The sequence below is a fragment of the Xenia sp. Carnegie-2017 genome, unplaced genomic scaffold (genome assembly GCF_021976095.1).
Source record: "Xenia sp. Carnegie-2017 unplaced genomic scaffold, XeniaSp_v1 HiC_scaffold_1, whole genome shotgun sequence".
In the NCBI taxonomy this organism is placed as follows: Eukaryota; Metazoa; Cnidaria; class Anthozoa; order Malacalcyonacea; family Xeniidae; genus Xenia; species Xenia sp. Carnegie-2017.
In genome coordinates, this window is record NW_025813402.1 from 2,470,034 (window position 1) to 2,486,561 (window position 16,528).

General features: G+C 30.1%; 2 protein-coding genes across 3 annotated transcripts; both read right to left on the reverse strand.

The window, feature by feature from the left end:
- Positions 1 to 593: 593 nt before the first annotated feature.
- On the reverse strand, positions 594 to 6,522 carry LOC124442039 (spermatogenesis-associated protein 6-like). 2 transcript variants are annotated; one of them, XM_046992549.1, is made up of 11 exons: positions 6,266 to 6,520; positions 5,963 to 6,103; positions 5,606 to 5,654; positions 5,474 to 5,521; positions 4,868 to 4,989; positions 4,615 to 4,719; positions 3,999 to 4,362; positions 3,592 to 3,833; positions 1,802 to 1,863; positions 1,303 to 1,392; positions 594 to 935 (listed from the first exon to the last, which is right to left on the reverse strand). In XM_046992549.1, exons 1-11 carry the CDS (start codon positions 6,311 to 6,313, stop codon positions 785 to 787), a joined length of 1,422 nt encoding a protein of 473 aa, XP_046848505.1. In that variant the 5' UTR covers positions 6,314 to 6,520; the 3' UTR covers positions 594 to 784. The 2 variants fall into 2 exon arrangements, with proteins under 2 accessions (XP_046848505.1, XP_046848513.1); XM_046992557.1 differs by having other exon boundaries at positions 846 to 935; positions 1,307 to 1,392; positions 6,266 to 6,522.
- A 1,228-nt stretch (positions 6,523 to 7,750) lies between these two features.
- LOC124445396 (tubulin polyglutamylase TTLL7-like) lies at positions 7,751 to 16,349 on the reverse strand. Its single transcript, XM_046996123.1, is given in 25 exon segments — positions 7,751 to 8,139; positions 8,215 to 8,263; positions 8,883 to 9,043; positions 9,158 to 9,238; positions 9,563 to 9,673; positions 9,920 to 9,936; positions 9,939 to 10,134; positions 10,424 to 10,473; positions 10,546 to 10,639; positions 10,792 to 10,854; positions 11,257 to 11,304; positions 11,453 to 11,546; positions 11,702 to 11,796; positions 11,951 to 12,109; positions 12,367 to 12,439; positions 12,628 to 12,719; positions 13,001 to 13,048; positions 13,150 to 13,245; positions 13,926 to 13,998; positions 14,228 to 14,323; positions 14,801 to 14,863; positions 14,958 to 15,025; positions 15,152 to 15,215; positions 15,407 to 15,464; positions 15,612 to 16,349. Coding segments are annotated over 25 exon segments (2,238 nt in total). The 5' UTR covers positions 15,772 to 16,349; the 3' UTR covers positions 7,751 to 8,010.
- Positions 16,350 to 16,528: the final 179 nt, after the last annotated feature.

Here is a 16,528-nt window from a genome sequence, read left to right on the forward strand (position 1 = left end):
GCTTTAAAAAAAGCCGAAGAAAGATGCAGTGAAGCTGGGATCGTTCTCGCGTTTTCCATTTTCCAAAAATGGACAGTTCTTGTTTGAAAAGGGGCAGTTCCATAAATCAAGTTTTGGAGAAAACTAACTCGAAAACTTAAAAGCGTATGATTAAAAAAAGTTAAGGTTTTAAATTGTTTGTCTTTCAGAGAAAATTCAAATTTTGAGTTTGATTTTGTCGTCTTCTTTATTTGAATCTTTTTTCTGCAAATCTATTTTTCTACAATTTGTGTTCTCAGAAGGATGAAAATGCTGTTTTATAGACAGAAGACCGGAATTTCATAGATTTTAAGATCCATTTTCCGGCAAACACCCATTCCAGACCCTCTTGATGAAATGTTAGATTCGGAGCAATGTACAGTTCTATATTGTTCTTACAAGATGACTCCTGTGTGAAAGTTACGAAACTAAACAAACGGTAATTCAACATAGGTAATATAAAACTTAAGAGTAACACAGCTTCTTTGCAACCTGCAGTTTAAATGAATTCAAATGTGTTCACCAATTTTGCTTCGTATCCTTACTAGGTTATATTCAAGAAAATAGCAAATAGATTTTACTGAATTCAATAAAGCGCCGTTTGATTGGCAATTTTATTGTGCGTTTGCCAAGGCTTAAATCTTTCCAATTTATACACATGATTGAAGTTAAAAACAGATTTATACAATATCCGAGGCATAACTTTTCAATAGATGTATTCATGGGAGTCGTTTTTGTGCTCATATAAAAATGTAAAAATGGGAATTTATTCTTTAGCATTCACTTTCTCAGCTTTGTTGTATAAATCATGATATATGCTTTGTAATGATTGATTAAATATCTTCCGATGATCCAGACTAGTGTATAGGTATTTTCTATTTGACCAAGATTCCCTATCATCAAGTTGTACAGTTACACTGAAACAATAAAGAAATTTGCAGTTTGAACAGAGACAGGATAAATACAAAATTTCCACGCAACTTCAAACGTTTTCTTTCCCACCAAAATACTTAATATAAAATTTTAATTTGAATGTTTGAATTTTATATACACCATGCACAATCACCGTCGCTGGTAATTTAAAAAGTTAAAAGATTCTACAATAAAAAACGGCTGTTTCAGTTATTGGGTTTCAAATAAATATATCTTGAAGAAATTAAATTATTTCATTAAACTCAATAAACTTTACCACACTTTATCAAAGTTCAATGACAAACATAAAATAATTGTAGCTTTAGTTCCAAATTTTTAGAATTTTATAAGAATTTTAGGTATAAAAGTTACCTACGATCTAATCCAACACCAGCAGAAGAGTTATAAGAATCATTAAAAGATCGATCAATAGCTTTTTGTCTTGCAACATCGATCTCATTTCTAAATTAAATAAATAAATGATTTTAAAGGAAAGTTAAAGATAAAAACAACAAAAAACGTTCTTGTATGTTAACAATATATAACTAACGTTCCTCAAAACGTTTTTTGATAAATTTTGCGATGTTATAAAGGGAATTGCAGGTGCTTGATGAGATGTTTAGTTTGATAAAAAGGTAAAAACATTTTGATGATTCTTGATAAATGATTACGCTTCGATGGCTTTAGAGTAAACGAAGAAAGATTCTGGAAAAACTTACACCCATAAAATCTCCGGTATAAGATAAAGTTTCAAAATATTTTTATCTCGCGACACTGTCTTTTTTCGCAAATATATTTTAGATCAAAATTTGTGTACATCACCCTATTTCTTCATCACATGAATAAATTCTCAAAAGCAAATACAAATCACCTTAATTCCTGAAGAGATGATAAACTTATGTGATCAGAGTCGGAGTCACTGTCTGATACATTCTATAAAGAACATGAAAACTTTTATGCTCAAGTAATACGGTGCGCATGCGCAATGAATATAGTTATAGATGAGAGTTTAAAATTAAGGATCGAACATGTTGTACATATGTTGCAATGAAACAGTGTCCGTGCTTTGCTGAATATGACGTCAACTATAGTCGTAGAACATGTGTAACTACCTATAGAGCTACATTCAACACAATATATTGAACATTACGGTTAAACTATACTACTACAACATGTTAATGTTACACAATATATTGAACATTATGGTTAAACTATACTACTACAACATGTTAATGTTACACAATATATTGAACATTACGGTTAAACTATACTACTACAACATGTTAATGCTACACAATATATTGAACATTACGGTTAAACTATACTACTACAACATGTTAATGCTACACAATATATTGAACATTACGGTTAAACTATACTACTACAACATGTTAATGTTACACAATATATTGAACATTACGGTTAAACTATACTACTACAACATGTTAATGCTACACAATATATTGAACATTACGGTTAAACTATACTACTACAACATGTTAATGTTACACAATATATTGAACATTACGGTTAAACTATACTACTACAACATGTTAATGTTACACAATATATTGAACATTACGGTTAAACTATACTACTACAACATGTTAATGCTACACAACATATTGAACATTACGGTTAAACTATACTACTACAACATGTTAATGCTACACAATATATTGAACATTACGGTTAAACTATACTACTACAACATGTTAATGTTACACAATATATTGAACATTACGGTTAAACTATACTACTACAACATGTTAATGCTACACAATATATTGAACATTACGGTTAAACTATACTACTACAACATGTTAATGTTACACAATATATTGAACATTACGGTTAAACTATACTACTACAACATGTTAATGTTACACAATATATTGAACATTACGGTTAAACTATACTACTACAACATGTTAATGCTACACAATATATTGAACATTACGGTTAAACTATACTACTACAACATGTTAATGCTACACAATATATTGAACATTACGGTTAAACTATACTACTACAACATGTTAATGTTACACAATATATTGAACATTACGGTTAAACTATACTACTACAACATGTTAATGCTACACAATACATTGAACATTACGGTTAAACTATACTACTACAACATGTTAATGTTACACAATATATTGAACATTACCGTTAAACTATACTACTACAACATGTTAATGTTACACAATATATTGAACATTACGGTAAACTATACTACTACAACATGTTAATGCTACACAATATATTGAACATTACGGTTAAACTATACTACTACAACATGTTAATGTTACACAAATATTGAACATTACCGAACATGTTACACAATATATTGAACATTACGGTCAACTATACTACTACAACATGTTAATGCTACACAATATATTGAACATTACGGTTAAACTATACTACTACAACATGTTAATGCTACACAATATATTGAACATTACGGTTAAACTATACTACTACAACATGTTAATGCTACACAATATATTGAACATTACCAAATGATCTTAGTAGCATTATACTTAAAAACAGAAACTGAAAAAATCGTCGTTTCTCTAAAATGTTTGTATTAAATATTACAGTCAACTATACCACTCAAACACTTTACTTTTATAAGTTAAATAAAATTACCACTCTAGTTTTTTCCAGTAGTTTTGCCACTCGTTCATGTAGTTCATCATCAGAAGATTCTTTAGAAGAACTGTATTCATCTGAATCTCTTTCAAAGACTTTCTTTCTACCAGAAAGTGCTCGATTGTAGGCTACATCATTTGATATTGGTGCGCTGTCGGGAAGCCTTGCACGAGACGGGTATGACGACACAGAACATCTGGAAGCGGATCGTAGTTTTCGTTCTGATCCAAGGTGATGAACTAACAATTTTTAATCATGAAGTTTTTAATATGCTTCAGCTTGACAGACAAGATAATCTTTATATCAAACAAGACAGGTATTGAAAGCTACATGACACTAAACATGAACACGTGATTAGACAAGATTGTCGTGCAACATTTCCAGCAAAACAATATCAACCTTACACAGATTATCATCAGCAGATCGACGCGTGTTGGGTAAACTGTTTCTTAACTTTGCAAGAGATTTAGCATTAGGACGACGAGGAGGAAAATCACGTCGAGATATAATATTTTCATTTGCTTTTCCTGTTTTAAATGGAGGTTTATTACAATACAACCTTGACTTTAACCTGGGAGACAATGACATTGATTTCTTTAAAACATCATGATGATTCTTTGGTCTTCTTGCAAACTCAGGTACATAATATTTGTCTATATGCATGGGACTAAGACTATGTGAAAGTCTGGAATTCGTTGCTTTCGGAGAGCGTTCATTGGCTGATTGCATTACAGGTAATTTATCGTCTTCATCAGAGCAGTCGCTTGTCTATGAAATAATTTTTCAAACAAAAATTTACTTTAAATTAAACTATGAGTCACATGAAGGATCACAACGAGCAATAAATGAAAAGTATATTTAGATACAACAGTTTACACTCATGTCACTTTACAAAACGTAAAAATTCTGATCTACTAATGCAAAATCGCAAGTATAATTGGGAATAAATTGAGAATGTAAGACACGAGTTTTTCAAAAGTTTATCAACTAATACAACAACATTCTCAAAATCACCCTTACATTGTCTTTATTATCTTGTGAAAATGAATGTCTTGTATAAAAAGATGATATTCTTGCTTCTTCCATTGTTGTGCTTGTTGAGAACTCTAATTTAGGATTTATACCCTAGTATGAAGATAGAAATAAAAATATTAATACAAAGTATTAATATAAACTGACAAGACTAAATGATATTAAAGTTCAGTAAAAAATGTCCATTTGAACATTTTGTTTATCACTGAAATAGGGATGACAATATAAAGGAACAGAAAACCGGAAAGTTCTTGGATCTTCGAAGAAGTATTTCACGATCAACGTCATTTTTTTTTGTGAGAGTTTTCTTAGGGAACAAGAATTTGCGAGTAGATTCTTCATAAGAAGCCAAACATTTACCACCTTGAAAAAATAATTCTTGACTAATTACATGAATTGATAATTACAAACACATAACTAGGTGTTCAAGGATTGTGTCAAGTTTCAAAAAAACATTTTCTTTGACTCTTAGATTAAACCAATCATAAAATATTTCATTCCATGTAATTTTGAGTCATATATAATGAGATGAACATCTAATGATTTCAATGGTCAATATATAAAGATGGATTTTGAGGGATGCATGGTTAGAGCACCTTGTTAGAGCTCCTACAAAACTATCATTGATCCATCTCTACATAAAAGAATGCTCCGTACGTAGGTGGAGGTTTGAAATTTGAAAGCATACATATGTATGCATATAAAACACAAATTTTCAGATACATCAAAATGTTAGACACCCAATGCCAAAAAAGTTAATGTAGTCTGACATACATCTTTGTGCAATTACTAAATGTTCTACAAAACATTGCATTAAAAATTATTTCTAGAAAATCATTATGAATACCTGGTCTTTGTTGAGAATATTGCAACAACTCAATAACCACATTTTCATCTTAAACAGAAACAACATGTTATTCAATGTCACGAGCACATTATTTCAATGCAAAATACCTTATATGATATGAAAATTTTATACCTTCTAACATCTCCATCACTTGAGAAGGTTCTGTGGCAGTAATAAATTTCTAAAATACATTTTATGATGTGAATCACGTGTTGGGTATCAACAAAATCATAAACTAAGAGTGGCATGTGGAACCTATTACACTCGTTCATACATTTTTGTTTCTTTATTTATATTTTTCAAGAATCTCTTAATGTTACATCTAACACAAAAAGCAAATATAAATTCTTGAGATTTTCAGTAATGGCTGCTTAATTTTCTAAATCAATGATTGTACAATATCTTTGCTCAAAATTTGTACAATCTCTATAGTTAAAAGCAGTTCAAGCAACTCTAATCAAATGGTTGTCTACTATCTTTGGTTATCACCTTTTCAAAGTATAGTCGTTCACTGAATAGTAAGGGAAAAGTAGCATAGACAGATTTTGTTCTTTTGGAACATCCAAGCAATGCAATTCTAATAAACAGCATGTTTCTATTGGAGAGATGTTTTGTACCTGGACATGAAACCTACAATGAAACACCATAAAACAGTCAACACTACATTACATACAATGTATGTGTCGTCCAGACATCAAGGGATGAAAAATTTCAAAAATACGCAAGCGCAATAAAATACTCTCTCAAAGTTATAAAACAAATGACAAAGAATAAAACAAGATAAAATTATACCAAATGAACATCAAGTTTCACTTCACACGATAAACCTTTGCACTCCATTTTTTAATGAAAATATACAAAATCTTTAAAATTCAAACATTTAACAAAGTTACACAAACAAAGTTGTACTACAGGTTGTCAACTTTTAATGACTCTGCTGTTCGAGAGGACGCCATGTCTATCATCTCATTCCTTCATTAATCATTCATAATAATTAATTATACCGTTAATTAAGAGCAACACCCGAATAATGGTCCCGGAGATTTTACCCATAGGGCAATTTCTACCTTTCTTCACAAGAGAAATAGTAATATAGATTTTTTTATACATGAAATCATAGGCGGCTCAGAAATCTGTTTAGATTTTTTGTTCAATTGATTTATTTCATTTTACTATATTTTTGCATTTTTTTTAACATTCAAATGTATTCCTATGCATATGAAGAACGCGAATATTTTTAGAGTGTTTCACAAATATTTTTCAAAACCTCTTCTTTCGTCTTCGCTAGACAAACATTGCACATAAATCAAACAATGTATTTACGATTTACATTAAAATCGATTGAATAAAAAACTTAAACAGATTACTGGGCCGCCTATGACGAAATGAAAATTTTTATTAGTTTATCGTATTGTTAAAAACACTTACCAATCATAAGAAGTTTTTAAAAGAAAACAATCAATTTATTTCAGCAAACATAACATAAATTTGTTTGTTTTTGTTAAAAATTAAAGAATAAAAATAAAAAAATACACGAGTATGGACATTGTATGTTCATATTTTTGCGCTAAACTCCAAAACATTTTAAGCAAAAAACATGGCTGCATTTGAACAGTGAGGACAGCCTTCAGCATGCTGTACAAAAAGCTGGAAAGTGCGTCTCAGTTCATTCACTTCGATTTGTGTACGATTTATGTTGTCTTGTAACCATTGATTTTCGTATTCAAGATTTTCCATTCGTTGTCTTTTGCGTTTCCTGTACAAACGACTGCTTACAACGTTTCTTTCCCTTCTTCGACGAAAATGCTCACTTTCATCTGTTTCAGCAGGCCGTGTACTCTTTGTTTTCTGATCAAGAACGACGGGATTATTTTCATCCAAATAATGAAGTGCAAGAAAAGGAGGTTCGTTAAAACGGACCAACGACAATGTCTTCTCCATTAAATCTTCACCAACACCAACATTATTATTCATACTCATACTTAACGGAATTTTTAAACAATTTTGAACATGCAAGTGAAACACTAGTGCAAAAAAATAAAAAATACTTTTTGAATGTTAGCGTAGCATGTCATGTGACGTGTGACGTAATCAACAGATCAGAAAATGTTAGAGATTACTATATAGCCATTGTATCATAGAAAAAATTAAATACTCAAATGCCGAACGAGTGCCTATTACCAATTATTTCTAATATCCATGACCTAGTTTGTTCAATCCATATTTAGTTTGCATGACGAGAAAACTTGTAAACAAGTATTCAAGCATAAGTGAAAGTTGACCTCCAAACAATAACCTTTGGTTTCATACATAAAAAACCGGCTAACCTGATGATACAAACAGCGTACATAACAATTTTCATTAAGTTCTAGCTTGTAATAAAATTTTCAAAGCCATTATGTAAATCATTTTTACATCGACACATTTCCTACATCCTCGTAATGCATGATCAATAGGTGAAAAATCGCCAGAATTTGTCATTTTGCTAAAAACCACGCATTAAGTTTCACATGAGTCTGATCTGGTAAGGTCTGATGTCAAGTATATGTCTTCAGAGGGTTATATTCACCACGATAATGTCTGCTTTCAGTCGTAGAAAAAACATAAACCACAAGAAGGCATTCTTTACACAAAGATACGGTTTGACGACAACAAGACATCTCGAGCTGTAATGTCATGATCACAAAAGGTTGAATAAAAAGTGAGTAATGAAACTATGTACAATTACAAAATTAACTTACCTCTGATAATGAGTCAGAACTTTTGTTAAACATTGTTTGCCAGGAGTTCCTACAGTCAATTGTATGGGATACTTTATTACTTTTAACTAAGCAGATAGTATCCTTGCTTTAGAATGTAATTCAATGAATTTTTGAAGTGAAGGAATGTGAAGATAAAGGTAAGAAATTTTGTAGATTAAGGTATCTTTGAACGTTCTAACATTTTAACATAGGTTAAATATTACAGAGAATATTGCTCTTAATGCAATATTATGTACGAATCTTATTTAAGTAGAATCAAGATAAAAATCAAACATTGTTATTTTTATTGAGTTGAAACAACTTTGTCGATAGAGTTGATTTAAGTCGCCCTGCCTGTGTTAAATGATATGATTACAATGTCAAATCAACACCAAAACTTTCCTCGATAAGAAATTAGGAATGAATCAACTCCTGTTTAAGATTGAATTAACTTATGTTTAGTTCAACTCTCGTTTAAAGTTAAATTAACTCGCAGTAGAGTCTAAACAATTTAAGATGAGATTAAAATAGCTCGTACGTAGAAGTTAAGTGTATTATGGTTAAAATCAATAGAGTTCAATAAGCAACGAAAAATGGATTGCTGTACGCCTTTTCTTTAACTCAACTTTTGCAGTAGTAGACAGGCAATAAAAACGAGCCGAACTCACCCAAACATTGTAAAGCAATTCCATAATCCCTGACCATTTCTCCATAACATTCGGTTGAACAGTTTTGTAAACAATCTTGAAAGTTTTAACTTGTCATTATCACTAACTCCCCAAATTTGATGTAAAATTGATCTCACATTTTCTTTTACAATATCGATTATCTATTGAAGTATGAGATTATTTCGAATACGATTTTATTCACCAGGCTTTTTTCATGCATTGTATATGTCATTCTTCATCATTCTTACGATAAAAAGAGTTTCATTAAGCATTACCTTTCGTCTCTTTACAGAATCTAGTTTTCCTAACCAATAATGAGCAACCCTTGGTTTATGATACGTCCAACTTTCACTAACCTAAATAGAGCGATGTTTTCATCACGAACGATGAAATGAAGATATTACTTGAAGTCGCAATGGCAGAATTTTGATGTAAGAACAACGTTATCAAGTACTCAAGAACAAAACGGTTTTTGAAATAAAATGAATAGGTATATAAAATGTCAAAGACAAAAATGGTCGATAAAAAAACTAGTTTTATCTACTGGATAAAGTGAAATACAGAGATGTTATATAAACCAGATTTCTTATATAGTTAAAATTTAATAAAGAAACGACCTCCAAACGGTTTTCATCTCAGTACAAATAAGTTAGATAATTGTACGATATTATATTAATTACTTGGTTTAAAACATGGCTAGCCTCTTCTTCCGTTTTTCCAGGAAATTTTATTTTCATTTCATTGAGCAACATTAACGTTCGTCGCGTCAATTCGTCATTTTTCTCGAAATTCTGTTGAAGAAGAAAATATTTCAAGTGAGGAAGCCTTTGGTAGTGCTAGCTGTTATGTAATTACTTTGCAGTTGACTGAGTATAATAACAATACATTTACAAATAAATAAATAATAGTAATGATCAGAAATTTACAGAACAGTATCAAACATTCTTCGTCAGTGATAGAAAGAAAATGAAACAATGACTACTGCATGAAAATTCACGAAATGAATAAATCATTTTTGAATGAATTGAGGACATTACAGTGGTAGGAGATTCTCTCAGTTCACTGAAGATTTTGTCATTCTTGAATTCCTTGGAGTCACCGTAGATTTTTTTCTAGCAACAAGGGCTGTAGTTGGCCTTGAACGTTTATGTTTTGACGAAACACTCCTTGAACGATAAACACGAATATTGAAATCATCACGATCTTCTGTGTTATTCAGTTCATCCTTTGCACTTGGCATTGATGACAACGGCTAAAAGAAACCATTTAATCATGAATTGATATACAAGAGCGTATTTCGAAGAACAGAAAAATATTTTGTAATAGATAACATGTTTTTATGATAAACAATATTTTGAAAAAATAAAAACCTTTGGTCCTTTGATTGAAAGTTTATCATTATCAAAATTGTACATTCGTTAGTTTCACATTCATTTAACAGATCCAGCACTTCTTCCTCCTAACACATGTTATAAATATATGTCTCTTTTTATAGTCTTTAATTAACAAAGTATTGAAGTAAGTCATTAAAAAGTTCATACCTTCAAGTTAACAAAAGGAGATTGCTTTGTAGGAGTTGTAACTGGTTTTCCTTAATAAAAATATATGAAATTCTTGCCTTAGAGAAATGACTGAGAAATTTTTTAAACTTTTAAAATAATACCTGACGAAAATAACTTCATTGCACCGTCAAGTAATTTGTCGTAATATTGTAACTTTTCCTTATTGTAAGGTGGGTATATTCGCTCAAATTGTCCCTTTAAAATAGAAATTAGTAACATAATGAAAAATGAAGACTTTATGTAATATGTATGTACAGCAAAATTGAAACCACATCAAAAGATATGAAACAGCATAGATTTAAACTTTGAGCGTCAATAAAAATTCGAAGAGAAAAACAGTCACTAACCAAATTCCTAAATTCATGATCTTCTCTGGAAGAATTTCTCCTTAAACTTGCCAACTGTTCTTTCTAAAAATATTCAGTTAAGTATAAAAGAAAATGTCGTTGAAAACCTCATGACGTAAAATGTTTCATAAAACGTCATCTTTATTATCTCGCATATTATTGGTGAGATTATCCATAAATATTTGTAGACTCAGAGTGGTTCCAGATTTATGTATGAATAGAAATGACATTTATTCATGACCAGGAAAACCTCGCTTCAGGTCAGTTTAATGATACATTCCTTCTTTTCCATATCAGCAGTAAACTGTTGTTCATTTGACAATCACAATGTACAACTTTGACAAAATGTGAGTTTTGTCAACGCTCAATCGAGAGTTGTTTTTTCAACTTCTCCTCTCCTCAACTTTTTCTCAACTTCTGCGTAATATTAAAACTGAGATATATTTGAAAATGATAAATACTAACCAATAGAATTTTTCGTTTATTCACGTCCATTCTACGAGCAACACTTTCCTAAAAAATATAATATACTTGAATAAATAAATTATAAAAAATTATCAAAAATTATAAATAAATAAATAATAAAAAATTATCAAAAATTCTCTGGAAACAAATATCATGGGTCGAAAAATGATATAGTAAAGCCATTTTATCTACTTACAGACAAATTCCTATCATTTCTAGATGGTTGACTCAACAGACGTCGTCGACTTTGTTTTTTTTCGGTCATCACTCCACGTAATTTATCACTTGATCTAAATTTTATGACGGATAGCAATTCAAGCGTCACGTGTTAATTCTGTTGCAATAATCAATGTTAAAATATATTCATGATCATTTAATTTTTCAAATTTTCCTCGCTATCAATACATTATTGTAATGTAATTTTAAAAGCACAATAATATTTTACTTTATATTCAACAACTTTATTGTGTCTCGTAATAATCCACTTTTAATGTTATAATCAAGCTTTGAATCAGTGCCGAAACTAGGAGATCGATTTACCTGAAGGTAAAAAAAAGTTACAAGATACGTAGAATGCAATGCTATTTTTTAGACGTACATTTAAAGAAGAAAAGTTTAACGAACATGAATAAATACTAAAATGTCGTGGAACTTGTATGTAAATGAAATATACAGTATTCTTGCTACAACACACCTCCAGTAACCAAGGTTTTGCTTTGTGATCCAGTAAAATATCAAAACCTAAAATCTCAAAACAAACACTGGGTAAACTTGGATGAGATCCTGGTCGACATAATTTGTAAGCATGTAGGAGATGAGGCTGAGAAACAATTAATGTTTTTACGATGACATCCTGAAACGTAGAAAGATGAAATAATTATAAATAATTACTCCTTAGGTGAAATATTATCAAGAAAAAGTTATCAATGTTATAAACTAAGAAAAGGAAGTACAATCATGTCTTTGTCAACAAAACTACAGAAGAGTTGAAAAAAGAGATCGCTTTCAATTACAGGCTAATCGTAGACTTCAAGTTTGAGAAATAAAATTTGTGGTTGTCTTTTACAAAATATATGATAAAGTTAATAACAAACAGCAGGTTATTCTAACCGTTATATCGCTCCAAATATTTGCAACATTGTAATCATTTTTTCTCAACCATTCATTAAAGAATGTCAAAGACCTAAATATACATAAAAGGATGTCAGTAATATAACAATCAGTAAAAAAGACAGTGCGAGTCCATCCCTTACATATAAACCATCAGACATATGTACATTACTTTTCTTCAATAGACGTATTAATTACTAACCAAACAAATGGTCGTGTTAATCAACAAAATAACATAATATTTGAAATGAACACGAAAACCTTTTACTTCCTTTACTTGCGTCCTCATCTCGTGAAAATTTCTCGCTGTGTTTGTTGACGGAATAATTTGTTAAATGCATGAACAAATCGCTCTAAAAATGAAAGAAATCTCATACTTTTTGCAAATTATGATATATTGATAACTTCGGCCCACAATTTTATGAACGACGAAACTACGCTGTTTTTACCATCTGGTCCGATTGCTGTAACCAATAAGTTTTTTTGTTTTATATAAATTATTGGAATTGCTCAGGATTATCAAAAGGATTTGTATTCGGGTCAAGATCAGTATATAGCTATTCATCGACTGTTTATACAAACAGCAATACATAATCTTGAAGTAGCTAAAATAAGTACTGTTCTACGTACTTACCATATTATTGTCGTTTGGATCATTGTAACATTCAGTGCTAAATCTCACCTATAGAGAAGTATAAATAAACGATGATTTTACATGTAAAATAAATTATCTAAAGAATTATAAAGAGAGTTAAAAAATAGCAAAGCAAGAATTCATATTACCAAGCCATTTTTATAAATAAAGATTCTCAGCGGATCACAGCTTGTCACGAGTACATATATTCTTAGGTCAAACTTATAATTATCCACAAGCATTGGCTAAAAATATTTCAATTTGATTAGAATAAATTTTTCTTTTTTAATGGCTTTAAATATTTCTTATATCGAAGGACAGTTTTCAAAACCATCTCAAGGTAAAAGCTTGGACACGGGGCACTAGTATTGATTTCTTCAGTAATCAAAAATATATAAAGTTAACTCGCCATTATAAAGAAAACATTTTTATAAAAGTGCACCAAAATTGGGATAGTTTTTTCTGATTGCACAGTAAAGAAAATTTTAAATGACTACATAACTTCTTCAACAGAAATGGGTTATTTTATTTCTTCTGAAGATATGTAACTTTTCTTCACTGTGCAATTGACGTCGTTGTAACGTCGTATTGCATAATTAACAAAATGAATAAAAATAGTTTTTATCGACAGTTGGCCTTAAAATATCTAAATTTGGCGCCTTCAAAAATATATTCATTTACACAATTACTCATCAAATTGTTGTATTGGAGCATAAAATATTCTAACGATGAGGAAAATTTAAATGGTCTTTATAATGTTATTATGCTCTGCGATGTCATAACTATGTCATTTGCAAGCAGTTTGCAAGTCAATTATACTGAAGAGATTATAAAGTCATTTTATGTATTCTTTTCAATGCAATCAAATCAATTCGAGAGATTCATGATAAAATTTCGTATCATAAACAATTTAAATAATACTGACCTTTCTGATGTAATCCTGTACGATCATTTGACCATTAACGCGAACACGTTCATCGTTTTTCATGAGATAAATTCTAAAAGGATAAATTAAACTATGTATAGTCACGAAACACAAATATTATATAGCTAATGCACAATAATTCATAAAATGGTCGTTTTATTAGCATTTTAAAACAATTCATTTCTTGCAAACAAGTCATATTTTCACATTCACCTGTGAAAAAACTCATTCACTAAAATATGATAAAATGCCGCTTTAAAAAGACATTTTTAATTAGTTTGTCAAAATTGTCCGATTCTTACCCATTTCCCATGGCACCATTTGAAGGTTTGACGATGAAAATCTCTATCTTTTTTTTGTTCTTTAAATCTTTGCAATAGTTATCAAATAGTGTATTTCTGAAGGTTGTGTCAAGGACAGTAATTACAGACAACTTTTTTCACAATAGATAAAGTCTTTTCTAGTATTTTTCATATCTTGGAAAACTTGAGACAGAGAAGTGCTGTAAATTCTGCAAACAAAAATCCTGGTCCCCTCTTCTGGTGTTCAATTTTGTGTTCAATGTTTGATTTCAATAATGAATTCCATAAAAAGGAATTATGATTTCATAAGGAAATGTAACATATTTTGAATTGTGTTACGTAGCTTTTGCAAAACAAACTCAGTCATAAACAGACAGGAAAAATGATTTATGAACATTGCTACATAGAGATTTTAAAGCGTTATACCAATTTCAATGCTACTTTGTGTTGAAACTATGAACTTAAGAGTGGAATAGGTAAAAGCTGCCTTTTTTGTGCTTTTTGAAAAACAAGTACTCAGTGTATTAATAATGTATCTACAAAACTTCTCATATGAAATAATTAAAAAGATACTCGGCAGGCAAAATCCAAGTATTTGGAACAAAATTATAATCCAGAGGAAACATCCTCTTTATTCTAAATATAAAACAATTGAATGAAAACTAAGAACTAAACTGTAGTTTAATTATTACACATCCTCATACTAAAAATTTGGTTGAATTATCATTACCGTGACATATTTCTGGCAAGAGAATCTTTTCTACAAATTTCTCCCATTCCATGGAAATGATTGATTCTCTAGTAAAAAATATTAATAATATTTTTAGATTAAATAAAAATAATTCCACAGACATAAATCTGACAAAAATATCCAAATGATCATCCTAGATAATTATGATGAGATTGTTGTGTAATATTTTTAACCTGATAAGACTTTAATTTAACAATTTTTTCCATATGAACAGATGAATCATTCCAAATGAAGTAACTATAAAAAATATAAATTGTATTTCCACAATTTCTTAAAAGCACTATATGTATCAGGCATGACAATTACTTGTGAATGACAATTTTTTTTATTGATAAATTGTATTAAAATAGTTAACAATGATGGATGCACCATTTGGTTTTAGATCACAATCAATTGAAAATATCTTAACTCATATCTGAACATCTTACCAATTGACGTCTGTTTCCTTGACAATTGCAAAGCCCATGTGCATAACTACTTCCTGAACTATGAAAATAGAGACGTATTTCACGACGCAAATGTATAAATAATATAGACATAACATTAGATTATAATATTTCTTCTAATAATTACTCAGTTTGCTAAAAAATTTTTAATGTTTTTTTTGTTTCCACATGTCACAAGTGACCTTACCTAGTGGATATTTTGTACCAGAAAGATTAGCATGAATTCTTTTTTTCGTTCTATTTTTAGTAATCCAAGCTTGTCCTTGAAGAGAGTTTTCCCGTTGAGTCCGTTTCTCTAAATCTATCTCATGCTTTAAGTTTGTATTTTCGTTAATAACTTCTGTCATATTCCTTCTAACGAAAGAAGACTGTCACTTGTCAACTTTTATCTCTTCACCTTTGTGTTTTTTTGCTATCAATATTTCGCGTCAATTTTCTATTTAAAACCATAAACAATACCATTTTTCTGTGTGTTTTATGCATAACATAGTAAATCCTCCACATAATTTAAGAAAACATTCGATTCTTCTGCAATTTTAATAGGTGATCAATGCGACTGGTGGACTTAATCAGAGTCTTTCCCATCTATCAAAGTGAGGTAATGTAATACTTGTCATTGTGTCATTTATCAGTCTTGTCCAGTGGTCTTCTCACTGTGTTTTCAGCATTTCAATGTAAGGATTTTCGTCCAAATATATACAAAACTCATCAATAAAAATCATTTTTCATATTTTCAATTACATTTGATACTGTTGCACATCGAGTGCATACTGCTGCTCAGTTTGTCAGAATAAACATACATTACAACGAAGTCCACTCAATTGATGGAAAAACGTATTAATGACGCAATAAGACGCTTAATGCGTTGCTCTGACAACGACATAAACATTCTTCAAGCTCGCAGTTTCGGGATAAGAAAAATCAAATATTTTGACACTGAAGTAAAAGTTGACTAAAGCAAAATCAAAAAATTGATATCTATTACAATCACGACTATTGTCAAGAGGAAATGTTGTTTAGACTCGCTATGTCTTTTAGGGCATTCTTGATTTCATAATTAAGTCGTTCCGCTAGCTAAACTTCCGGCTTTCATTGTTTTGGATG

Bases quoted from the DNA above. Each gene is read 5' to 3' on its own strand.
- LOC124442039 (XM_046992549.1), bottom strand. From the start codon at position 6,313: ATGGAGTGCAAAGGTTTATCGTGTGAAGTGAAACTTGATGTTCATTTG. The intron at 5,655-5,962 runs GTGATAACCAAA...AATGTATTTTAG, and splicing joins AACGACTATACTTTGAAAAG to AAATTTATTACTGCCACAGA. The intron at 4,990-5,473 runs GTATTCATAATG...TATTTTTTCAAG, and splicing joins ATATTCTCAACAAAGACCAG to GTGGTAAATGTTTGGCTTCT.